Below are 26,762 nucleotides of genomic sequence, written 5' to 3'. Positions count from 1 at the left end.
ATTACACAGTCTTGTATCGTCTTAGGGATTTGTGTATTACTGGGATAAAATGAATCGAAATCTTATAAGCTTTATTGTACTTTTATTCAATATTGCCTACTGCCTATTAACAAAGTTCTTCATCGTCCTCTGGCGCGTCGAACACGATCACCACCTTCAGGCATGCCACCTTTTCACCTTCGTTATTGACCAGGTAAACTTCAGCTTCAAACTTGCCGAAGACGCAATTCGTTGGCAGCTCGCAATAGTCCATTATGAAGTCTTCTATGACGTAGTTACCCTGCAATGCGATTAACATCCGAAATTAATCGGAAACAATCTTAGTATTTACTTATTCGTAGCTAATCTTATTTTGTCGACCTCACTGGCGCAACGGTGAGCGCTGTGAATTTTAAGTAGGAGGTCCTAGGTTCGATCCCTGACAGGGGCAATTCATAATTTCTGAATTTTCTCTTGTCTGATCTGGTAGGAGGCTTTGGCCGTGGCTAGTTACCGCCCTACCGGCAAAGACGTGCCGCTTAGCAATTTAGTGTTCCGGTGCGATGTCGCTTATAATACGATTAGGGATTTGATTACCATGCTCTCTAACAGATTAGCCCGCTACCATCTTAGACTGCATCGACCATTACGACCAGGTGAGACTGCAGTCAAGGGCTAGCTTGTAGAGGAATAAAAAAACGTGTGTGTACTTATGTGCACGCGTTAGAAGTTATACTTCATTCGCGGAACAAGATTAAAATCTTTTCAAAAGTTTTATTCTAACAATAGAAAAAAGGTATTAAATACATTGAAAGTTTTATTATAACGCATTACCTAGTTAACTCATTATCAGACAACCAAGTTTCACTGAACATTGAGATTTTGTACAATTGAATCAATTAAATCACCGGAATGAGCCGGCAGACTTTGACAATTAAAAGTGTACACTGTCAAACATTACTTCATGGTGTTGGTTTTATGCGACGGTTTGCGCGCGCATCGTTAAAATTTACTCTCATCATTTTCCCCTAACGCGCCAAAAAAAACTTCAAAAAAATCTAAAATCGTCAGATGGCAGATTGAATTTTGTTATATCCTTTTCCTAGCCATTCTTATAAATAAAGGGACAGTGTTACCAAATTGGTATCTGAAGATTTTAAATTAGTCTGATTTATTAACTTTGCGCGATACTTTTAATAATGTCATAATGCATCATCAATTCTACGTATCACAATACTCCTTTCAGGAATCCCACCCAGCATCCTTTAACATTTTAACCGAAACACCAAAGAGGCAGTTTTGCAGACTTCTTTGGCATAAAAATGGTGTATAACAGGGTTTGAATTCCAGAGGTGACAATTTTTTAAGAGTTTAATATCCTATTTATAGTCTAATCTGGTAGCTACCAACGGCATTGGCAGTTTACAATATTGGGCTGTTAAAATAAAAATAAAAACTTACTTCATAAACAGGAAACTCCGGTGGGTCGATTTTAGCGAGCTCAAATGCTCTTATAACATTTTCCTTAGCGTATTTGTCTATTAAATTGATGATACTATCGTCAGATATGATCTGGTACTGTTTGCATCCACCGTCGACGAACTTGCACACGTCTATGAGTATCTAGGGAAAGTAGGAAGTCATCACTATTATCATCATCATCATCATCATCATCACCATCATCATCATCACCATCATCATCGTCATCAACAACGTCAACAACAACGTCAACAACACCAACAACAACAGCACCTCTGGTTCCCCACAGTGCCCGGTCTCCTCTCAGAATGAGAGTTTAAGCCGAAGTCCACTTGGTAGATTTCACACGCCCTTGAGAACAGTATGGAGAAATCTCAGGCATGCAGGTTTCCTAGCGATGTATTCCTTCACCGTTACAGAAACTGATATTTAATTGCTCAAATTAAAAACGCACATAACTCCGAAAATTTTGTGGTGCGTACCCCCGTAAGGGGGACCGCACTCACTAGACTATCAAAGTAGAAAAGTATATAGCACAAATACGTCCACTGCTGGACATAGGTCTTTTGTCGCTTGGATCCAGCGACCTCCTGCGACTCACTTGTGTTCATCCGTTCACCTCGTCGGGCGTCTTTCAACGCCGCGTTTACTGGTGGGAGGACTCTAGTACCTTGGGACCCCAACGTCCATCGGTTCTCCGAGCTATGTGCCCCGCCCATTGCCACTTTAGCTTCGCAACTCCTTTAGCTATGTAACTCTGGTTCTTCTAAGAACTTCTAATTCCTGATTTACTCCAAGAATAGTATTGAATTTAATTTATTACTAAAACATCGCCGAAACCTTCATAGCACCTCTTGCCATACCTTTCTCCAATGTTGGAAAGGATTTGACAAACATATCTGGCGCAACGTTGAGCGATGTTAATTTAAGTAGGAGGTCCTGGGTTCGATTCCCGGCAAATTTTCTCTTGTCTGATCCGGTAGGAGGCTTCGGCCGTGGCTAGTTACCACCCTACCGGCAAAGACGTGCCGCTAAGCGATTTAGTGTTCCGGTGCGATATCGCGTAGAAACCTATTAGCTGCCTAATAAATTTCTACGCGACGGTCGTGCGCTACGTGGTGCACTTCATATATGCACAAATGCACTGCCTACCCTAAATGTTACATACAATATATAGAAGGTGAATTTTTCTTTTTATGCTATCTTCCTGCCTTATGCCTACCCTGGTTAAAACCCCCATACACGCCACTGCTATTAGGGGTATACACTCCCTGACAGGTTAGCTCGCTACCATCTTATACTGCGTCATAACTTACCACCAGGTGATATTGCAGTCAAGGGTTAACTTTTAGTGGGATAAAAAAAGGACCTTATGATTTTGTAGCTGAGCAGTTTAAACGCAAGCTTACCCCATAAGAGTCGTCAATTATTAATGCGACGTCAAGCTTGGCGGATATGCCGTCGTGCGTGCGGTTGATCCTGCTCCTCTTAATGTCCACTATTATCGCCTCCGAATCCAGCTGACGGTCGCACTTCGCTATGTTCACCAGAGACCATATCCCGTTGCCCTGAAGCCAGATAATAAATAATGTAAGATTACAATAAAACGCAATATTGACCCGCTAACACTAGATGGCGTTAGTTGTAGTTGCGTGAAATGTAAATCGCGCTAAAGAGATTTTTTCCCACTAGTTCAAGACTGTGCCGCGGCCAACCATTGTCCATCTCTAGCGGTACCTGCCTGCGGTGCTTCAGCAAACGCTCTCCTCTCGGAGACACCTGCCGGACGCTGTTAGGAACCTTGCTAGTGGAGACCACAGGACGTGCTTCCAGCTATTGCTTCCACTGCGTGGGACGTTAGCCAGGGACACTGTTCTTGACTGTCAAGTAATTCTAAGTGAACTCTAAATACAACTTTGTTCTTCACCGGGTCTCCTAATACCGTCGCCCCGCCCCCGTTTGCTCCGTCACGTAGAATTGGTTATAATAATAAATAAATATACTACGACAATACACACATCGCCATCTAGACCCAAAGTAAGCGTAGCTTGTGTTATGGGTATTAAGATGACTGATGAATATTTTCGTAAACAATAAACATAAATACTTATATAATATAGAGACATTCATGTTCATCACACAAACATTTTCCAGTTGTGGGAATCGAAACCACGGCCTTGCATTCAGAAAGCAGGGTCGCTGCCCACTGCGCCAATCGGTCGTTAATTAAATGGAGGAAGAGTTTCATGTATCACAGACTAAAGTCAAAGCTTCCTTATTTACATAGACCTATAGATAATTCATTTGATTCGAAGAAAAGTAAAAAAAGAAATTATTGCCAAGTATGTTACATTTTTTAATTTTTTAAACATTTGAAAAAGCCCAAGATTTCCTCGCGCGCAATCATGAAGAACTTGTACCGTCAAAGTAAAGTGGACCTAATGTTACTCGTTTTAGGGTCGCAAATCCTGTACTTTTGATTTTGGTTTTACAAACGTGAAAAATTGGGAAATTTTAGCTTCAATGCAATGCAGATAAGGCCCATTTTATTCCAATGTTCAAGTATTTCCGTACTAGAAAACGACTACTCGATTGCGAGCGATTAAATCTTGTACTAAGGCTATTGTTCGTAAGGTAGATTACATCGAGTAGAAGTTGCTCTGTTTAAACATCTAGGTACAATTTATATACAAGCAATCGGTTTTCTATCTGTGAGAGATGAGAACAGAACGGTTGCTTATAAATATGTATTAACACAACAAACTTATACTACTACTTACAGTGCTAGGGTCCTAAATCACATTCGGCATCTTGTAATAAAAGCGTATACTTTAACTCACAAAAGACTTAGAGCTGATATGCATATACAGATTTTTTACAGAATAGTCAGGTGACAATATACATTCGCTATCTTACAACTGTTTCTTAACAGGTAGGTACTGGCCTTTAAAGATCATACATGTCGTTTACTTCTTTGTCCAGGCCTCTAAAAACTGGTTGCTTTTTTTTTACTAACGTTTGATATATAAAAAAAACACCCACCTCGGTTGTTTTTTTATACGCACACAAAGCCTGTACCGGTAAGCCTGTCGCTCCGAAACCGGAGCATCCTCAGGTGATTTTGACTTAACAATTAATAATTGTTAAATTTTAAAGGTTAAGTTAAATTATTGTTAATCGTCAAAGTAAGCCTGCTTATATCCTATGTCAATTTAAATTTCAATTTCTATTCAGCACAATACATAATGTTACATTTATTATACAATATTTAAAATGTATCTAATTATATTATTTAACGTATATACGCCTAGTTTGGACTCAGCCTTTTTTTTAAAAAAATTTTTATGTCTGTCTTATCAAGTGATGGAGTCTATGCTATGTTGTCGGACTTACCATCGTAGTTAGTTGTGATAGCCCCATCATAAAGGAGCTTGCAATAACACATAGGTACAATATCAGCATCGTGAATTTGTTTTAGCGTAAAATAAAATATGGTTTTGTTTACACGCTTTCGTTTATAAATATCATGCAACTATGAGATGTCACGGCTGATGATCATGTCGATGGTTATCACTCCTTTTATAGTGTAGGTGTAGATTGCTGATACAGTTTAATGGATATTGTTAAGGGTAAGGTTAATGGAAATTGGAGAGAAGCAGGTTTTTTATCTGGTGGGAGGCTTTGGCCGTGGCTAGTTACCACCCTACCGACAAAGACGTGCCGTTTAGCGATTTAGTGTTTCGCTGCAAAGTCGAATAGAAAACGATTAGGGGTATGTTTACCATATTCCCTAACAGGTTAGCCCGCTACCATCTTAGACTGCATCATCACCGGGTGAGTAAAGGTCTTACTTGTAGTGGAATAAAAAATAAAAAACTGCGGAATTCCATGATATATTATGTAAATTAACTCCACGAATAGCAGGAGAATGTGTATGGTGTAATTTATAATTTCTTCAATCTTTATACTCCACACCAAACAGATCTTCGGAAATATGGGTATCCTCGACGCACGTTTCGCTCCGAAACCGAAACATCCTCAGAAGATGTTGAATTTACAATAAATAATTATTACTTATGCACACTGTACAATACAATGAAATATTTGTTCGTTTTGCCGTTATCCGCGATAGTTTTGATGGGTGTTTTTTTTATACGCACACAAAGCCTTATCTAATATTTCATCAGACTTGTAGTATCACTATTGCACTTAACCGTTCATTTTGGTATCGCGTGTCGCATTATATTGTAACTTATCAATAATAATACAGTCAGTAATCACTGACCTTGAATGTTGCAATTTACTTGTTTAACATATTGTGCAAGCATTAAATTAATAATAATATATATATAACCGGCACGGGTCTCCTCCGACAATGAGAAGGGGTAAAGGCCGTATTCCACCACGCTGGCCTATTGGTGGACACGATCTCAACTTAATACAATTGTGCCCAAAACTCATTATTTTTGACCCTTAGTTAAACAAGCTAACTTTTCCATTATGCAAGCAACAATAACAAACGAAAATTCAAAAACGGGTACTTTTGGTCTATACAGTACGGTCAATTATGCCTTGCCATGATATTTCCTTTCCCAGGTTACTGAACTGTGCCCTGCAATCGGCCAGCGCTTTGGACGAGCATTCAATAGCCGCAGCCATCCTTCCACTGGCCACGGCTTACTGTCGCAAGCTGTGCACTGGAGTCATCCAGTACGCCTTCATGTGTATACAGGTAAACACTGACAGCTAATACATAACATGGGATATCGTCCCAACCTCGCTTTTCCATCGCTGTTCAGTAGCCTTAGTACAAGTTTTGCTCGCTCGCAATCATGGACTCGTTTCCGATTTTGTACATACTTGAACATTGAGTAAAGTGGTTCTTATTTGCATTGTCTTAAAACTCAATTTTGTATCTATTTAAGGAATAGATGGCTCGAGCTTTTGTTTAAGTTTAAAATTTTAATACAACTCACTATAATTTTGCAAACAGCCTTCCTAAAAAAATTCAACCTTTAAGACGAAACGGAGCGTTTGGAATCACGGCCCAAGTTTAAAGAGGCATTCCCCTTCAGGAACACCAAGTTTGGACATCGCAGCAGTTCTGGGAAGCGGCTTTCTACCAGGACGTGCAGCGAGATATTAAAGCGCTATACATCCCCAGTCCGGCGCACCACCATCGAATACCTAGCCCCAGGTATTAGCCAATTATAACATTTCTAAAGTTCCAGTCCATCTTTCTAGAACTACAGAAAAATTTAAGAACATTGAAATAAATTTGACAATTTTAAAGATTCATTCCTGTAACTTTGTTTTTCCTGTATATATACTTATAGGCACATTCGTAATCTGTTCAAACTGCCAACTTAAAGAAGCTAGAAAAGAGACCCTTAGTTTGATAGCAAAAATGATGCAACTTTTTTAAAGCTCATATATTGGATTTAACATAAATATAAACTGTGTAAATCATTTAACGTAAACATTAAGTAACAAAAAGTGCAATCCCATTTCTATGCTTTCCTGTAGGTAAGGATAGACTTAAATGATGATCGGGCGTTATTTAACAATTCAGATCGATCTTTTAATCCGTAACACAATTAAAATTAGTCGCTCGAAATTTGGTTTTATGGTGTAAACTCCATTTAACTTAACGTTCCCAAAAGTGAAATCTTTATTTGCGATATTATTAGAAACCTACTTTTTTTTCAGGGAGGATGACGAATACATATCATTACTGAAGGCTCAGGAACCGAGCGCGCTGGAAATAGCCGCAGAGCAGATGAGGCTATGGCCGACGTTACCTCAAGGTAAAGTTGTTTATTTTTCAAAATTAGATGAAATTAAATTATTGACATAATATAAAATACTCTTTTTAACATAACGTTGCATTTTTCTAAAAATTTAGTGACGTTCGTTATCTTTAATTGTACATTTTTCCTGATCTGTAGAAAAACAACGCGAGTTAATTGCAAGCGAAGAATCCACATTGTACAGCCAGGCTATTCACTACGCGAACCGTATGGTGTACCTGTTATTGCCGCTAGAGGGCGCAGGTCGGAGGGCGGACGTGCGGGGTGACGACGCCGATCGCGCCAGCAATAGTATTACCAACAGGTAAGTTGACTGAGTACAAGATGCCTTTAAGAATTATTTATCCTAGTAATATTATAGATGGATGGATGGACGGACGGACATACGGAGTGACTCATTCGCTGACTGACTGACTGACTGTCTGACTGACTGACTGTCTGACTGACGGACTGTCTGACTGACTGACTGTCTGACTGACTGACTGACTGACTGACTGACTGACTGACTGACTGACTGACTGACTGACTGACTGACTGACTGACTGACTGACTGACTGACTGACTGACTGACTGACTGACTGACTGACTGACTGACTGACTGACTGACTGACTGACTGACTGACTGACTGACTGACTGACTGACTGACTGACTGACTGACTGACTGACTGACTGACTGACTGACTGACTGACTGACTGACTGACTGACTGACTGACTGACTGACTGACTGACTGACTGACTGACTGACTGACTGACTGACTGACTGACTGACTGACTGACTGACTGACTGACTGACTGACTGACCGACCGACCGAACTACAATGAACTCCAAACTACATATCTCGTCCATTGCCACTTAGTTAAACTGAAATCATTAAGCAATGTTATTCTAGTTCCCTAATTTCTGATATTACTTTATATTACTAAGAATTTATCGGAGCACAGGTTTCTCCGTCGCTGAGTAAGCTTTCTGATCAGGAGCAGAAACGAGTCTAGAAAAGGAATTATTAGGTCATACGAGACTAAGAAAAAAAAACAATTGGCTGTTTTAGCGTCGCGGAATCAGATAGTGCGGACGCTGAATCTGGTTTTGAAGAGGCGGATCCCGGAGAAGCAGGCAATAACGTTATAAAAATGGTGTCCAGATTCGTCGATAAGGTAATTTTTTCTGAGTTATTTTCACTCAGTTGTAATGAAATGAAAATTTCGTAGCCAATCATAACGCAATCTTTCTCAATTTTCATTTTATTTTTACGCAACAATAATGTTGGCTGCTGCGTTTATCCTCGTATAGATATCCATATATCTCGTTTTTAGATTACTCATTTCTGTCCTAGTTAATATAGTTATTAATTATAACAAACGAAAGTTAATTGACAGTTTTAAATATAGTGTTAACCTTTTTTACACATCCTTTAACCTGTAGCACAATAATAATGAAGTTGTTTTACCAGATCTTCTAACTTTGTAGATCTACTTTCCCAGGTGTGTACAGAAGGCGGGGTGACTGCGGAGCACGTGCGGTGTCTACATCAGATGATTCCAGGAGTTGTTCACATGCACCTGGAGACTCTAGATGCAGTAGCACGGGAGAGTAGACGACTGCCGCCTGTTCAGAAGGTAAGTCCTTTACGAAATTCCGAATCAAGTAGGGAATCAAAATCAAATTTTAATTCAAAAATGTTTTATTCATGTAGACCTTATTAAAGGCACCTATGCAGCGTTATAACTGAGAAAGCTCCAAACGCGCCCTGGTCTAAGAAGAGGCCACATCAAACTTAGCCGGTTTTTTTTTGTTATCACCATCTCACAGTCTAGTTAATGTTTAGCTATAAAGTTAGAGCAATTCATTCGCAGGCTTTTTTTATCATACATGTAATACTTAATATTATAATAGGATTTTTCTATAAGCTTACGCTTTATATAAACTTCGAACTTACTGAGACACATCTCAAGGATTTCATCTGGTAATATACAATTACCCTTAAATGAATTACTAATTTTATGCAGCCTAGTAAACTGCACTACAAGTTTTTTTTTTTTACTTCTAATATTAATATTGTTACAGTCAATACGCACCTGTAACTTTTCGCAGTTACGTACATTTCAAGTCAAAGTCATAGTTAAATATTTCCTTATTCAAAAAGGCACATAGATGGCACTTTTGATGCGTACATTATATGTAAAATTTGACATAGAAGTGAGTTGTTGGCGCTAACTAAATTAGTCAATTTTAAACTTAAGCTACGAGGGTTCCAAACGCGCCTTGGTCTCAGAAGAAGCCCACAACAAACTTAGCTGGTGGTTTTTTTTTTTTAACTGGCTAAATATCACGGCCTGGTGATAGACGGACAGTTAAACAGACAAACGGGCGGACAGCGGAGTCTTAGTAATTTTAACGGGACCCTAATTTTAAAGATTAAAACTGTTGGCCTTTTTGGTACGGAACCCTAAAAAAGAGTATTGTGTTACCAAGTCATCCTTGCGAACGTAATCCTGTATCCGCAGCCTAGAATAGCATGGCCAGCGCTGGTCAGTGGCGAGGCCGGCGCTGGCACGGCGCTTCGTGCGTTGCTGCTGGCCGACGGCAGGGGCTCGGCACTTTCGCAGCTGCTACCCGCAGAGGGCGCGCTCTTCCTCACCAACTACCGGCTGCTCTTCAAGGGCGTACCCTTAGACCCTTACGGTAAGCAAGACTCGACAGCGGCTCGTAACCAATGGCTACAGAGCGCGTGACGGCACCATGGAAGGATGAATTAATAAATACACCTTTGTTGCACACAAATGAAAAAAGAGACTTACAGAGATATAAACATATAGCTAGATAGTACAATTTGGTCGCAAACATAGCGATTTCTTCCTGACAACCAAAGGCGCAAAAGGAAAAAACAAAGAAAAGAGGTCGGGCGGTGCAATAAATGAGATATAAACAGAACACAAATATATAAATATAGATACATATATATATATATATATATATATATCACATATAATTACAAATAAGATATAAACATACATTAAATAACATAACTCAAGGAAGCTAGTGAAATCCCGCTGGGTATAGGGTTAGTAGAAGTAGTGAGTTCCCAAAATGGGACGAGGGATAAGATTATTTGTCTACGGTCAAGTCTTAAAGTGAGAAATAATTTTGTAAACAGCCTTGATTACTATTTGACTACTATTACTATATCTTCTAAACTACCTGTCGCACTACTGTAAAGTAACTTCAAAGCCTCTTTCGGGTTAATCTATAATTTTGGATAGAGGACCAAGTATCAAAATTTTACAAGTTCATACAAATTTGACAGGTTTACGTTACTCCAAAGTATAGTTGGTTAACTTGATTAATTACACTGGATGCTCTGTATTGTTTTATCTTAACAATACAATGTCCTTATAATTGTTGGAAGTACCAACTAAATCAAATGAGTGTACGTATGAGACTGTACATAGTAAGTGTACGGGCTGAGAATACTGATGATAAGATTTATTGCAGCATGCGAGGCGACGGTTGTGCGCAGTTTCCCCCTGAGTGCGTTGACACGTGAAAAGGGGGTGCGGGCTGCGCACGCGCACCTCGAGCACACTTTACACGATGGGTTGCAGTTACGTGCTGCTACATTCCAGCTTATCAAGGTTAGTTTTCGCTATGATATACATCATTTTAAAACAAACTTAAAAAACCTGTTTATCCTTACTTAATCAAGAAAAGAAGAAGAAATTATAAAAGAAAAACACTTTACTGACTACTTGTTTATTTTACTTACTTTGTGTTGTTTACTTGTACCTTTTCTTAGTACTTGTTTATATAAAACTTTTCTGTGGAAACCTGTTATTAGTTTTAAGTCAACCAATTTGTTAACTATTTAGCATCTACAACTTTTGGTTTTCCAATTAAAGAAGAATAAATAAATAGATACTACAACTTTTTTTTATTTCTCAAATAAAATAATTACAATAAAATGGTTAGTATAAAAGCACCGAAAAAACCGCAGAGGTTTGTCCTCGGTGCCTATCTGCAACGATTACCTAAGGTGTTAATTAGAAGAATAAAACCAGCCGTGGGAAAAACATACTGCTACATTGTAGAACGATAGGAACTATATGCCTGTAAATTTTAATTTTCAATAGTAGTAAGTACCAAAATAAATGAATATAAACTATACGAGATACAAAAGAGTCGTACAACTTAAGACTTATTTCATACTCACGTTTATTCGCCGGCAGGTAGCGCTGGATGAGGAGGTGAGCAGCGAGCAAGCGGAGGCGTTCCGGAAGGCGGTGGCGCGGCTGCGGCACCCCCCACACCCGCTGTTGCACTTCGCGCTAGCGCCCCGCGCCCCGCCGCCCGCCGACCTCGCGCAACCCAAGCACCACACCCTCAAGTACGTAACCCTTCCCTCTCTGGCCCGTTTGTGGAAGTACCACCAAGCGTTTCACGCAAACGTTATAAGTAGCGGCACGAAAGTCTAGCGGTGACCGTTATTGCGCAGAAGTCGAAAATTAGGTATCATGGGGGAGTAAGAGGGTCGCCGGGAGGGTGTGCGTATCGTTCGCAGGTGCTTATTGGCTCTCCAGTCGTATTCCGTTTCCTGTACCGATACGACACCCCGCGCACTTCCAGTGTACAGTTGCTTTCTGAATTGTTTTGTTATTACTGTTAATTTTTGTTGTAGTTTTAATGAATGTTTTTATTTTTCTATTCCAGATAAACTTGTTAAAATTATAGCCTAAATTATATTTTAACAAGAAGTCTTTGGATCTTGAAACTCTAAACTATAATAATTACAAACACATATATTCATACTCAAATATTTACACTACATTTACACTACACACAAACACACACATTACAATTAAATAATATCATTTTTATTGGATAATAATCATTACTTTATTAATTAATGGCTAAATACTATTTATTAACTAAAGTAATGATTGTATTGCCTGCGCGACAGTACCCATGTGCATCTATCCCTTCCACGTTTCGTTCAGCGCTAGACTTACTTGCCGCGACTTGTACCTCGGGATAAACAAACTGAATAAATGATCAAAAATTCAAAATTATTTTTTTTCATGTCGGCTTAGTTTATTAGCAGTTTTCAATTTTTTTTGCCTGTTCGGAAGGCAGATACTACGGACAGAGAGCCGACAGACAAATCAGCAGATTGCTCTTATTCAACATCATTTTATAGTTTCACAATCTATAGAATTTTTCTCCGACGGTATACAGATCAACATCTATAGCAGTCCACTGCTGTACGGGTAAGGTTAACTCATAATCACCACGATAGGCAGACGGTTTCGTGATCGCAGTAGATACTAGTAGCACAGAGGAAGCTGCTGTCCGTTCTCTGTTTTTTTTCCCTTTGTCGCCTCGTACAACAACCGCGGGAAGAGTAGGGGGTGGCAATTGTATTCTGATCTGCTGTCACCGTAACTACAGAGAACTTGTACTAGATTAAATTAGTGCAAAATATGTGAGTTAACTGTTCTATATAAATAATCTACATTCCAAAAATATTTTTGTTTCATAGAGGCTTCGCCAAAAAGACGTTGCTGAAGACAGCTCGGCGTGCGGGCCTCAAACCGAAACCTTCCAAGCGTCAGAAATACGTGTTGCCTTCAGCGGACGCGAGATCTCTGACGTCACCACCGCTCATGTCTTCCCTATCTGCCGACACGTTGTCACGTGAGTTTTAACATTTATACATCGATATTATGATGCTATCAGATGATCTCTAAAGCTCGCGGAATGTGTAAGGCGAAAATCGTGTCTGCCAATGTACTTACCAACTGTCTTGCCAACTTACTATAAAATACTAGCTGTTCTCCGTGGTTTCATCTGTAATGTTGAACTTTATTAATAAAATTTGCATAGAGATTTGATGATGATTGCGAGCTTGCATCTTTGATTTGAGTTTATTTTTATCCCGGAAATAGACTGGCAGTTACCGCAGGATTTTTTTAATACCGAAAAAAACGCGGGCAACATCTCCATATTTACATATTTATATTACATATGTTTTGTGTATCATCAGTAGTGTTCACACCGTGCCCCAAATAATATAAAAGTTTACCCAAAATTAATGCCATACGAATCTCTGTGACATGCAAAAAAATGTTAAGGACTACTTTTATAAAAAAAAACAGAAGATTTCTTCTCGGTCATATCAATCGTGGTTGCCCTTTAACTTTGCTACTACGAACTAAAACTATTACTTGTTTATTTCCAGTGGAAGAATTAGAACTTTCAGGCGCATGCGGGCCGGGTAGCGGTGTGTCGGAAGGCATAGACACACACTCAAGGTCATTGGAGCGTGTTCGCGAACGTGTGTACGCTCGCGACTGGGCGCGCGTTGGACTCGCGGCGCCTCCGTTCCGACTCGCGCATGCTAATGCGCTCTATACTCTATGTCGAAGGTCAGACATTTTACTTATAAAATCATATTAAATTAAATATACTTAGTTATAAGAAATTAACATAAATATTAAGCTTTTCAACCGATTATCGGCCCACTACAGAGCACGGGTCCCACAATAAGAAGGGGTTAAGACCGTAGACCACGCTGGCCCAGTGCGGATTGGTGGACTCCACACACCCTTAAGAACAGTGTGGAGAACTCTCAGGCATGCAGGTTTCCTCACGATGTTTTCCTTCACCGTTTAACCAAGTTATATTTTATTTGCTTAAAACGAAATAACTTTGAAAAGTAAGAGGTGCGGGCTGGGATTCGAACTCGGCCACCCGAAAGCGAAGTCGAATTCCTATCCACTGAGCTATCACCGCTTTGACCTTTACTTTAGCAAACACAATCTCGCATACAAACAATGCTATAACTCAATAAAATAGACTAGATTGAATCGATATAGATTGCATATCTATTTAATAATTGGAAATTGTTTGTGATATAGTTACCCCGCGGTTGTGGCCGTGCCAGAGAGCATATCAGACGAGTCGCTGAGAAGAGCGACGCGATGCTATAGACAAAGCAGAGTGCCGTTACTGTCTTGGCGACATCCGCGTACCGGTGCACTGTTAGCGAGGTAAGCGATGTTTTTCTATAAGTATAGAATATGTTTTTGTATAGTTACTATAAGTATAGAAAATTTGTTGTACGTGTGTTTGTCACGGAACTCCTACAAAACGCTTAGACCTATTTACATGAGAATTTTTTGTTTGTGTTTAAGTAGGTCCTAGATAGCGAAGATTTTAAACTTTAAATTTCTGTATTGGTCTTCATTATAAAATAGAAAAAAAAATCTTTGTATCAAAAGTTGTTTTAGTGTCAAACCACTGTTTAACAAACGTGGGAGATCACTATCTAAAGTAATGTTCAAATGAAACAAAAAACGATGTAACTCGTGACGTTCAAAGACTAAAATAAAGTTTTTATCTGTGATGTAAACAATGTAAGGTGATATAAACAATGTATATTGTCTAGATCAGCCGCGTCACATCATAAGGGCGTGATGGGAATGCTCAAATCGTCCAGCCACCAGACCCCCGGGCCCGCGCAGAGCGGCACCGAAACTACATCTAGTTTAGAACAAGTAAGACGCCGCAATCATCCATACTAATAACGTACCGATTGCACCTGATAACCACCACATGGTTTAAACCAGTCTCCCAAAAAAGGCTCGGACATCGACTTAGTGTCTTTGGGTAATTTTGGTCGATTGCGTTCGTCCGTTTGCCCGCCTGTCCGTGAATGAGAGTCACGTCCGTACGTAACGGCATTACATTAGAAATCGGGGACCTCTAATTTTCCTGCGACTTTATCCTATTCCCTATTTGACAGCGCGAGTTGCACATTCTCCGCAACTGTCCGGAATGATAGGTCGCCACCGTTTGACAGATGTCTGAAGATATGTGTCAACCGGTTGCGAAAGCTAGAGTGAAGCGTTGCTAGTACTATTATCTTATTATTTCTGAAGTCAGGCTCTCCGAACGTTCACTTCATACGTGAATAATATAATCCTTATCATCATATCAACTACTGAACGTCGACAGCTAGACGAACGGGTTTCCAAATGCCAGGGTTTTGACTCCCTGCAATTATTTTTTAGTCATACCCTTAAGTTTTGAACACGTATCGAAGAAGAATTTTTGCTTTGAGCTGCGCATAGGTTATAGTTGTGACTACTGCGCATTCGTTGCAGCCTACTTCAGAGAGAGAAAGATAGGTAACGCAAACTGTAAACCATTGTGTTGCAGGAAAGGTACCTAGCAACTCTTGTGGCGCTAACACCGGCCTCACGAGGCGAGCTCGAAGATTCCAGTCTGAGCCTGGATTCCTTACTGCTTTGCTGCGAAGAGCAGCAGCACAACCACACACCTTTGCTGAGTAAAGCCGCTGGGACCCTCGGGTAAGTGAGAACGGTACCACTGGTTCTGTTTCGGTACTTAATTAAAAAAACAATTATAAATATAGGGCAATAATTAATTATTGCTTTTTATTGTTTTTTTGTTAACGTAACCTTATAGCAGCGGATAAAGAATTAAAAAAAAGTGTATTATCATTTTCTGACATTGCCTTTATTATTGTAGCTGTCCGCGTATACGTCGATCTTTTTTTGGAACATTTAAAGGGAACAAAAGAATCTTGTCATACATGATTTTATTGAAACTATAACCGTTTACGCTGCGCATGCAGCGGAAGCTCTCAAAAGGAAAAAATCTCCAATTTTAAAATATTCTTTATTGGTGCTATGCTCCTATTGGTCTTAGCGTAATGATATATAGCCTTCCTCGATAAATGGGCTATCCTACACTCAAAGAATTTTTTAAACCGGACCAGTTGTTCCTGAGATCATCGCGTTCAAGTTAAAAAACAAACTCATCAGCTTAATACAACGTGTAACCGAAATAATACTTCACAGGCTTTAGAGGTACATTACATACTGTCTCTGAAACTTATCTTTGATATCGAAACTTAGTAGTGTTAGAGTAAACCACTGCCATAGTTTTTACTGAATCAAATCAGATACAGCCCTAACATCATATGCAAAATTAAAATCAAGTGACTCCTGACACTTTATTAGGTACGCGTCGCGTATGCGCGTGTCAGTCTTTTATCTTTTATAAGTAATCACTAAGAATGTTTTGAACTCGTATTCATGGAAAAATAAATATGCTTCTTTTGATTTAGTATTTTTGCAGGGTGATTCCTTATGAAATTTTAAATGTATTTCGGAATTTGGTTACACGTTGTATATTAAGTATATAAGAATATATCTCTTATAATATATCTCATATGTTTTGTGTACGTTCGCTATGGCGATACGCTCGTCCGTAACAATAAGAAAATCTTCCTTCGAGTGGGTGATCGTGCTCGGGTACCGAGGTCCGAACATTCATCTTTGGAAGTTGTATATGTGGTTAATTTTGGTGAAGACTTCGTTAGCGCGATGCAGGAGCTTTGTGGCGCCATCTAGTTTGATAATGTGGAGACCGCCACATTTTGTATGCATCTTCTCAAAAGCCAACTTAAGCAATACTGGTGTAAAAGATTTAAATTTACTTTCTCGAGAACCAGGCAAATGATGATTATGAGCTTCATTTACCAGGCTCATTATCATGGTTGCTTGTCAGGGTGCTGGGTCGCGGCAGCGGGGGCAAGGGCGGCACGAGTGCAGCGCGACACTTCGGCCGCTGGGGCTCGTTGAAGGATCGTCGCCAACCGTCGCATCTCGAGCTCTACGTACCTCGGCAGCGACTGTCTACCGCAGATCTTGACTCCGGTAAGTGTTTAACACTTATTAATCGTTTCAAGGAAATTGCATAAAATTCTACAATAAACTACCCATTGACATTTTGGAGATGTCTCTCAAAACAGTTCAAACTTTATATTAAACGTAAGCTTATCAAAACAGTCCTATTAAAAGACCACGTAATATATAAAAAAGCTTGGGTGTGAATTACTGCTCTAGCCAGGTTGGTCTTCTAACAATTTTAAACAACAATGTGAGATGGTGATAACAAAAAAAAACACCCGGCTAAGTTTATTGTGGGCTTCTTCTTAGACCAGGACTCGCTTGGAAACGTTGTAGCTTTAGTTTTAAGTTTACGATGGTTATCGACATCATCTCACTAGAGTGTACTTCTCATGTACGCATCAAAAGTGCCACCTATTGGCCAACTTGAATAAAGATATTTTTAACTTTGACTTTAATCAACCTCTAAACTTTTAATTTTTCAATTATTCCCTAGCCCCTTCCAAATGACCTTGAATCCGCAAAGGAAAAAAAATTTAAAGTTTTCATTTTCTAACAAAATTGACATTCAAATGAGTACCAATCATTCTATAAGCGCACCATGATGCGTTCTACAGTGCTTCATGCAGCCGGCGGTGATTGTCCGGTAGTTAATCTGTCAACATTGTGAGTAGTGGTTTAAACGTAAACGGGGCACACTTTATAAGCCACTCCCACATAGGCTATGTTTTAGTTATAGACCATTTTTGAGCAGTAGTTATGCTTCTAAGTTTTTTTCTTCCGCTGGCTTGAATATAATAAATCTTATTTTATTCTAGTATCAGGCGACGGCGGTGGCAGTGGCAATACAAACCGACGCGCGGCTCTGTACGTGCTGTCGGAGAAGGGCGCAAGTGTGGCGCTCGCAGGGGTCGAACCCGTACCCGTGGAGTACCCGGACGCACGGCACACCAAACACGCATTTAAGAAGCTATTGCGGGCGGCCGCACCATCAGCACCGCAGAGCCCGGATGAACCTGGTTTCTTCAGGTTTGTACCAAAAGTTATCATTCCCAGCCTATTGATAGCCCACCGCTGAGCACAGAGACCTGGCCCACAATAGGCAATATAGGTGAAGAGCATAGACACACCACTCTACTCCAGTGCAAGTTTGACGATTATTTTCAAATATAATTGATAAAGCCCAAAGATTCGCACGACCTGCGTCTTAACGTTCTTCGACCTCGTTAGTAAGTGATCATTAGTCAAACTTTAGATAATTAGATATTACAGAAGTCGATAAAGAGGGGATACAGTATTTTTTCTTCTTTAACACGCTCTAAGACTCTTAAGAGCGCGACGATAAGTTATAATTCACTAACGCCTTTTAAGATTTTATTTACCTAGACAACTATTAAGCGAAACACCATACCGAACGTCTTGTTCGCACTTATTAAAACGCGTAGACTTAAATGGTGTTGCTGCTGGCACCATTTAAACGCGCGCCGACCGCTGGCTGGCCTTGATACATGGGTTTGAAAATAAATAATTAATTTCAGATTAGTAGAAGAGTCCGGGTGGTTGTGGCAACTGCGACAGTTGTTCCAACTGTCCGGAGCGGTCGTCGACCTACTGGACGTACAAGGCTCTTCTGTCCTGCTCTCACTCGAAGATGGCTGGGATGTCACTGCACAGGTAATTCAGCCGCCATCTGAACCCGATAAGATTCCATTGTTCAACTATAAGATGACAGGAAGTTTTTCTGTTTCATCATCATTGTCATCTATCAACGATGGTCGGCCACTGTCTTTTATAGTGCTAGTTTTCTATGATCTAGCGCGCTTGCAACCAGCGGCTTTCCTGCTTCCTCTCTTGATGTCGTCGGTCGACCCGCAAGTGGGGTATTACCAACGCCATTCGAATTTCGAGCATCTTTGACTCCCCTCGGTTTTCCGAGTTAGGTACTCGGCCCATATTTTCTTTAGCCTCCGTTTAGGTGTATTGGCTCATATTGTTCTGCTACGGACCCTTTCAATTCTGATATAATGCCATACAGAAATTCTATAGTTATTTCCAGCGCACGTTAATTGACTCGGATCTTACTCCTACTTGTTTGTTAATTCCGCTTTAGGTACAAGTGAAAATATATTTGCGATAAAACAACAGCCTAAAAATCAACAGTTCTATCCCGTACTAAGTGCATTAAAATGATTTGGCCCGATTTACGATGTTAGTTATAATGCCTTTGATAGAAGTTTTAACCCGAATAGTTTTAGACACTTTGTTTCGTTAACTTTAAAATATCTGAAACTTTCCTTACTATTACAGATTTACCAAAAAGCATATTATTATATTTTTCAGATATCATCATTAGCACAAATTTGCCTGGATCCGTATTACCGAACGTTAGAAGGCTTCCGGATAATGGTGGAAAAGGAATGGCTAGCTTTGGGCCACAAGTTTCAGCAGAGATCTAACCTGGCCGCCACACCGCAGCAGGGTTTCACACCGACCTTTTTGATGTTCCTCGACGCGGTGCATCAGGTAATGTAAATCAGCATGTTTATATTAGTATTCTATATCTAAACAATTCCTTGTCATTGAATTACACACCAGAATACATTTTATTTAACACTTTTATAGATTCATTGATTTGACATTCGTCATGCTACAAAACTCTTCTTTTAACTTTGATCTATATTTAGAGGCAAGGTTGCTAATTTATTCATTAAGCGTTGCATACTTCGGGGTATGATCTCAAAACTATTCGACTTAATTATTGTACAACAGTAAATATTAATTCTAATGTTTCCGTATGATTGCTCTTTATTTATCATTCGAGACATCCTGATATCCATTTAATTGGGTTTATTACTGTTTACAATTATTTATTAAATTTGGGTAAGATTACACTGATCTTTAATCTTACCCCATTAATGTGCATAATAAAGAAAAACAACTTGTTCACGGAAACCATTTCTGTTCCAGCTACAAAAACAGTTCCCGCTAGCGTTCGAGTTCAACGATTACTACCTTCGGTTTGTGGCGTACCACAGTGTATCCTGCCGCTTCCGCACATTTCTGTTCGACAGCGAAGCTCAACGTGCGGAGCTTGGGTTGGCACCCGCCGATGATCGAAGAGTTGATGCTTCCAGATTGGTATGTCGCGTTGCCATACTTGGATTTATAATATTGACTGTAATTTATTTATCTCACTTGTTTCTAAGAAGATGAAATGCTTTAGAATACAAAGAAAGAGTTGTAAAGGTACAGTGGGAACGGGTGGGAAGCTCAGCTCAGCAAGCTCAGATAAACAACGGGTGCGGGCTCCAAAGGTTCTGGCATGGCAGCGTTTTTAGGTTTCCAGTGGCGTGCACATCATACATGCGTACAAACGCTGCCGACCCCAAATTTGTATAACTCGTATCGTCAACATCATTATTATCAATCGGCCAATTACTCAGAATTTAAACAGCTTAGGCCACAGTTTATCACTATGGCCAGGTGCAAGCAGGTGAACCTCATACACCTTTGAGAACATTATAGAGAACTCGTCCAGAATTCCTTACGATGTTTTTCTTCGCCGATAAATTTAATTGCCCAAATGCTACGGGCATTCTTCTTAAAGTTACAAAAGTGTCGAAATCTTAGTCCTTACGAAAGTGAGGCCGAAATCTCGCTTCACTATCACCGCTTCCGGGATTTCGGTTAAACAAGATATAAATTCAGGATTTTCTCTGTTTCCAATATTTTATTGTGTAAGTAAAAAATGTTTCTAGGGAGTGGAGACAGGTGGCTCAGGGGGCGTGGCCGGCGCGGGCGGAGAGGGGGAGGACGGCCGAACCTCACTAGGACTCTTTGAGTACATAGAGCGGCTGCACCAACGGTCGCCGCTGTTCTACAATCTATTGTATACGCCTGACCTTGACAACCCAGTACGTAGTAACTTAATAGTTTTATTCTAGCCGGTCATGCCACGATCTTAAGGACTGACCTTAAGACCGTGATATCACCGGATTCGATTTCAGTGTGGAACGTTGCAACTGGCAATTCTTTTTTAAATATTTTTTTCTATTAATTTTTAATGTTTTCCAAGGGAAGTCGGGTTTATTAATTAATAAAGTGTTTCTCTTACCTACATTCGAAGGAAATATTTTATTCGTTATTAATAAAATATACAACCAAAACAATGTAATCTCAACTTATTTAGTATATGTTCTAACCAGAAAATTTTATTCCGAAATATGATCAAAAATAACATATCGCTTTTTCTCTGTGAAGAAAATAAATTATTAATAGTTTCAGTTCTTTCAGACTCATCTAGAAGCAAACAGTTTAATGCAAACACAAATACAGGCGTAAATGCGATTTCTGCTACACAACTTAGCATTAGCAACCTAGCTTTAGTTACAAAGTCTACAACATGTAAATGAAAACCAAAATAATACTTCAGAGGCTTTAGAGGTACATTATTTACTGTCTCTGACACTTATCTGTGAAACCAAAAGGCTGTTTTTGAGTAAACCATTGCCATAGTAGCGTAGGTACTATGCACGGTCTTTTATCTTCAATAGGTAAACTATGTTTTGAATTCGTTTGTAACTAAAAATAAATATGGTTCTTTTGATTTAATTTTTACAGGGTGATTCCTTATGAAATATACTTATGCACCTTTCAACAGTATTTCTTAATTTCGTTACACGTTGTATATGTTTCACAAACAGGTCCTGCGTCCAGTAAGCGCAGTCAGCAGTCTCGAAATATGGGAGTACTATGTTAGCGAAGAAATGGCGCACGGCGTGCCCTACGAGCCGGACCTTTGGCTCGACGAGCGCACGCAGCCCACACAGCGACGACTAGTCGTGGCGGGGTAACTTACTCTTACACTAAATAGCTCTTAACTCTTAAACACCATATCACGAAATAGTTTCTCATTTACATCAGAGAGCCAACTTCCAGGCGAATTCCAAGTCTCGATACTTTCACATGTCGATAATTCCTGGAACAGGAGATCTTGAGACTTCAGAACAAAATAAAAATCAAGTAAACTTTTGGCGAGAGTTATCAATAAAATAAGTAAATCCATAAAAAAATTACAAATTTATAACAGTAACAGCAGTTTACCTCATGTAATGTTATTTATGACTGACTGATACTCAAAATATCGTTGCAAACACAACCATATAAGGGGTGTTCAAGGAATTATAACTTTTTTTTTGCAAATTCCAACAAACACGCGGTTCCCACAGTTTGTTTTTGCTGTGATCATCAGTAAAAATCAAGTCGAATGGTTGCTCTTTTAGGGAAATAGTAAAGTGAAGACAAACAAACAACTATATTTTCGCGAGGATCGAGTCGTTTACTACGTATGATCTTGTAAAAATAACAAATACAACAAAACTTCAAAAACCGTGTCTCGAGTTTATATACCCGAAGTCTAGGGACCCGAGAAAAGTCAGAAATTCCCGGGATTCAAACCGCGCAAACTTACGCAGCCTCCCATATTGCGGTTCGCGTGAATCTTAGGAACTTAGTATGGGCACTTTTGGACAGTTTCGCGAGCGGTTTGCGAGTAGTTGCGCTTGCTAGTTATAATGTGCACTCGCGAATGCAAACAGTGCGGTATTACATAACTAGTATAATGTGACCGTCCGTAGCCATTCGTAGCTAGAGCTAGAGACACGGAGGGTGCACAGGTTTGGTCCAGCCTTCGGTTAGGCCGAGTAGGATTATGCAAAGTTTCGTTGTTGTGCAGGTACGACAGCATATCGCGGTGTATGCCCGACGCGTTCACCGGCCTGCTCGAGAGGTTGCGACAGCTGGAGCTCGAGTTGGGCCACCTGCCGCAGAAGTGGAGGGTGCGATGGGACCAGTTGGAGCTGCCCAACACATTAGAGCTACAGGTATATACATTAAGAAAATAATAACTGTTATATGATGTCATCGTGTTTTGCCTTTACCCTGCTTGCCTCAGAAAGCACCTTCCCCTCTTCATTGCACGTTAGACGTCCAAAGACGTCATCTGAGATAAATCTTACGCTTATGCTCTAATGACTGTAGCCCGCATTTTTCGACCGCGTTTATTAAAATTTTTTGGGAACAGTTTGTTTTACTGGGATTACCTTATGCTACTCTTTATTTTGTCAACTTATTCTATGCTAAAAATCAAGTAATTTGTGGCTCAGTTAGGGCTTGAAGTAAGGATCCACAAACTAACAAACACGCTTTCGCATTAATAATATTAATTTCTATGAGCGGTTTGCCATAGTTAACGTAAACCTAATGTAGGTATATCCGAATAAAAGATTAATCAAATTATTCTCTTATGCTAGTGACTTATAACTCATAAGTAGTCAATAACTGTATAGGTACATCGTATTTTGCCTTTGTTGCGTGCATCAGAAAGCATTTTATCTTCATTTCAACCGTTATACGTCCAAGTATTTAGTATGAGAGGGTTTTTGCGCTCATACTATACTTGTTGTTACCCGCTTTCTACATCCGGTATAATTACTGGTTTTCACAAATCAATTGGTGACTTTTTTTTTTCTTGTGATAAAAAGTAGCCCATTTCTGTCCTTTGACTAACTTTATCTCAAAAATCAATTCAATTGGGTACTCGGTTAGGGCGTGAAGAAACGACAACCAAACATACTTTTGCATTTAAGAGATTGGAGGGTTGTGCCCAGCAGTGGGACTGCTAGCTTGGGATTGATGGTCGTGTTTTCGCAGCGCAACGCGTCGATGTGCAGCGGCGTGGTACGGCGCGCGACCGCGGCGGCACACCGGCGAAGTACGCTGGAGGTGCTCGCGCGCGCGCGCATGGCGGCCGCGCCGGCGCCGCCCGCGCCCGCGCACCGCTGGGCGCCCGCGCCCGCCGCCGCGCCCGCGCGCTGCGACCACTGCGCCGACCTGCTGTGGGGGCCGCTCGAGGTTCGTTGCGACATTCCAGAATAGTCTGGGCGACAAGCTGAAAATGGTACAAAGTTAAGATACCGCTCTTAAAATTATGTGCGGTAGCTCATTGGATCCGGAATGGCGCCTAGAAAAATTTGCCAAAAGCCCAGCCCAAAAGTGTCTGAGCTATTTTTAGCGTAAAAAAAAAAATTATAAATAATGGAGAAAGAGTTCCGGGAATTGGGAACTCTTATTGGAAATTTCCTCCTCTTTCAGAATCTTTTTTGAAATTACTTAAATATTAATAGTTTATGAAATATTGGCAAAAAACTAAATTTTTTTTCATCTTAAATTGTTTATAATTTTTGAAACTTTTTATGTGCTAGTACACGCTTTTGGCACATTTTTCTAGGCGTCATTCCGGATGCAATGAGTTATCGCACATAATTTTAAGTGCAGTATCTCTATTTTGTACCATTTTCAACTTGTCGACTAGACTAGAAGATAAGATACAGCCACCTACACTCTTCATAGGGTTCTCCTAGCCAAACCTTATCCAATGGGAATCCACTATGGCGTCCTTACGAAAAGTGCTATAACTAAAGCTTCGGCCCCACAGACTTGTATACATATCCGAAATCAGCAAAACATTGTCACGAATCTGGTTTTTTTTTACTCTGGTTACCTCAATTATCAAAATCAACATAATTTTATTATTAATTGATAACAGAAATTGAACCTAGCTATTGCACATATCGTAAGGAAGGTAGCACTGCCAATTTTACCGGACAGATTCAATAGCCTATGACAGTCCACTTTGCCCATAATCACCACCCTGGGTAGACGGGTTTGTGATCACAGTAGATGGTAGTACTTAGTTGCATCAAATATTTCTTCATACAAAAAGGCACTTGGCACTTTTGATACGTTGATTCCATACAAAATGTGTACATAGTAGTCAGTAGTAATGGCGATAACTACATTCGTAAACTTAACTAAAGCTACGAAGTCTATCCCCTGGGTCGTCACGTACGACACATGCGGGTCGCGTCGAGGATTGGTACACATATTCAACAGGATTGGACAACTGTATTCCAATCTGCCGTCACCACATGGTAAATACGTGTGTTATGTTGACACGTCTGTCCAGCAATGCCTGTGTATACCCTGTATGCAGTGTCGTGTATAGAGGGTATGCACAGGGTATACAGATGATATAGAATGAAGAAAAACACCAGTACGTATTATAAATACTTGAGGGTAGTCTTTATATAACTCTTACAATTCTTAAGTTTATTTATTTATTTAGGAAGCCAACGTTATGTACAATGCCTTTAATTAATTATAAACGTAATGGTAATATTATAAATTATACATTGTATACCCCACTTACATGCAAACTCTGCATGCATCGTGACATATAGACGTTCTTCAATTTACAGAACCTAAAACTTAAGAGATAAATTAAAAAAAAACAAAAGATACTATAATAAAAATAAGAGAGGATTACGTAACAACCAGTTTTTTTTAATTTTGCGCTTTAAACTCTGAGCGGAATTGTGAAAATATTTAAATCAGCTTTTTTAAATGCACAATTGTAGGCTGAGACAATTCTATTTAGTTTTTAAAACTCGTACTGGAGTTTTTTTCATTTTTAATCATTTTCCCGCTTAGTGAATACCTTGAGGTTACACTGTATGCATGCCACTGTAAGCCTTATGCTGGCCGCTGCAGTCATTGACGTGCACAGAACAGGGTAGGTATAAAGCAGAAAGATAGCATGAAATGGAAAAATGGTCCTCCTATACGAGTAATAGAAAAGTTTTAGGGTAGGCAGTGCTTTTGCGCATGTATGAAGTGCACCCCGCTGGCTGCAGTAATCCCATTGTCGTGCGCACAGACGGGCGTGCGCTGTGTGGATTGCGGCGCCGCGTGCCACGAGCGCTGCGCAGACGCACTGGCGCTGCCGTGTACGCGCTACAAGGCGCCGCCGCCCGCCGACCGCGACCGCGACCGCGCCGTGTCCTCGGGTGAGTGACCTTGGTCTTACTGACGTGCGCCTCTTTTAACAGGCTTCCATCAATTTGTGATAATCTTTTTATGCCAGTTTTACATGCACACACACGGAGCAAATAGTATTAAACTTATTATTTTGTCTATTAATTTTATATTTTTGACTTGCCATTTGAATAAATTTATACTGTAATTTTAATTTTTAATTCGATATTGTATATTAAGTAATACTAATTGTTGTTTCAAATGTATTAATATGGGCTTTGCCTGAAATAAAGAAATTATCATTATTATTATTATTATTAACGATAAGGCAATGCCATGCAATAACGGTTAATCCCTTCTGCGTTGACTCGTCTGAGAATGGTTTTATATGCATCTGAAACTCAAATTCGCGCATGCGACTTGAATCGATCGCGCGTTGACTTCATAGGTTTGATCTCAGTTTGAAGTCGTTCTTATGACTCAAAGTTTGAAGTATGCTAGTCTGGGAGATTTGGATTTAATTTAATTTAATTGGGGATTTCGATTTAATTTAATTCCAAAGGTGTTTAGATTTTTGTTTTTATTCATCTCACTAGATTTTATGTAAGTTTATGGTTCTCGCTCCAGAGACGGGCGATCATAACAGCGACTCAGTCTTGCACTATAGCAGTGTACGGGAGCTATGCTCATGCTCATGCTCGTAACAATAGGAAGATCGTCCTCCGAGCGGGTGATCGTGCTCATTTTTCGAAGTTGTATATATAGGCATTCTTAGTGAAAACTTCTCTAGCGCGATGCAGGATTTTTGTGGCGCCATCTAGTTCTGTAATGTGGAGACCGCTACAGCAGTATTATCGAATTTGGGTTTCATTATACACATTACTTTAAGTTCGTCTTATTTTGT

The 26,762-nt window shown here is 39.9% G+C and overlaps 2 protein-coding genes across 3 annotated transcripts in view; one reads left to right on the top strand and one right to left on the bottom strand.

Moving 5' to 3' along the window:
• The window catches only part of LOC120624856 (myotubularin-related protein 5), a 102,930-nt gene that overhangs the window by 72,074 nt on the left and 4,094 nt on the right, over positions 1-26,762 (top strand). For both annotated transcript variants that reach the window (XM_039891591.1, XM_039891590.1), the window contains exons 13-36: positions 6,055-6,190; positions 6,534-6,655; positions 7,168-7,265; positions 7,407-7,572; positions 8,320-8,425; positions 8,753-8,887; positions 9,776-9,953; positions 10,764-10,903; positions 11,495-11,652; positions 12,805-12,959; positions 13,504-13,690; positions 14,183-14,314; positions 14,713-14,821; positions 15,486-15,637; positions 16,863-17,011; positions 17,803-18,013; positions 18,523-18,658; positions 19,325-19,507; positions 19,952-20,122; positions 20,743-20,898; positions 21,688-21,833; positions 22,719-22,866; positions 23,696-23,896; positions 25,761-25,890. In XM_039891591.1, the coding sequence (XP_039747525.1) occupies positions 6,055-6,190; positions 6,534-6,655; positions 7,168-7,265; positions 7,407-7,572; positions 8,320-8,425; positions 8,753-8,887; positions 9,776-9,953; positions 10,764-10,903; positions 11,495-11,652; positions 12,805-12,959; positions 13,504-13,690; positions 14,183-14,314; positions 14,713-14,821; positions 15,486-15,637; positions 16,863-17,011; positions 17,803-18,013; positions 18,523-18,658; positions 19,325-19,507; positions 19,952-20,122; positions 20,743-20,898; positions 21,688-21,833; positions 22,719-22,866; positions 23,696-23,896; positions 25,761-25,890 (3,605 nt within the window). The remainder of the gene's footprint in view (positions 1-6,054; positions 6,191-6,533; positions 6,656-7,167; positions 7,266-7,406; positions 7,573-8,319; positions 8,426-8,752; positions 8,888-9,775; positions 9,954-10,763; positions 10,904-11,494; positions 11,653-12,804; positions 12,960-13,503; positions 13,691-14,182; positions 14,315-14,712; positions 14,822-15,485; positions 15,638-16,862; positions 17,012-17,802; positions 18,014-18,522; positions 18,659-19,324; positions 19,508-19,951; positions 20,123-20,742; positions 20,899-21,687; positions 21,834-22,718; positions 22,867-23,695; positions 23,897-25,760; positions 25,891-26,762) is intronic.
• Positions 100-4,926, bottom strand: LOC120624857. Its single transcript, XM_039891593.1, has 4 exons — positions 4,852-4,926; positions 2,868-3,026; positions 1,441-1,602; positions 100-280 (listed from the first exon to the last, which is right to left on the bottom strand). Exons 1-4 carry the CDS (start codon positions 4,918-4,920, stop codon positions 107-109), a joined length of 564 nt encoding a protein of 187 aa, XP_039747527.1. The 5' UTR covers positions 4,921-4,926; the 3' UTR covers positions 100-106.

This window comes from Pararge aegeria, chromosome 7 (assembly GCF_905163445.1).
Source record: "Pararge aegeria chromosome 7, ilParAegt1.1, whole genome shotgun sequence".
Taxonomy (NCBI): Eukaryota; Metazoa; Arthropoda; class Insecta; order Lepidoptera; family Nymphalidae; genus Pararge; species Pararge aegeria.
The sequence above is the reverse complement of the archived record's forward strand: the minus strand, read 5'-3'. Positions and strand labels throughout refer to the sequence as shown.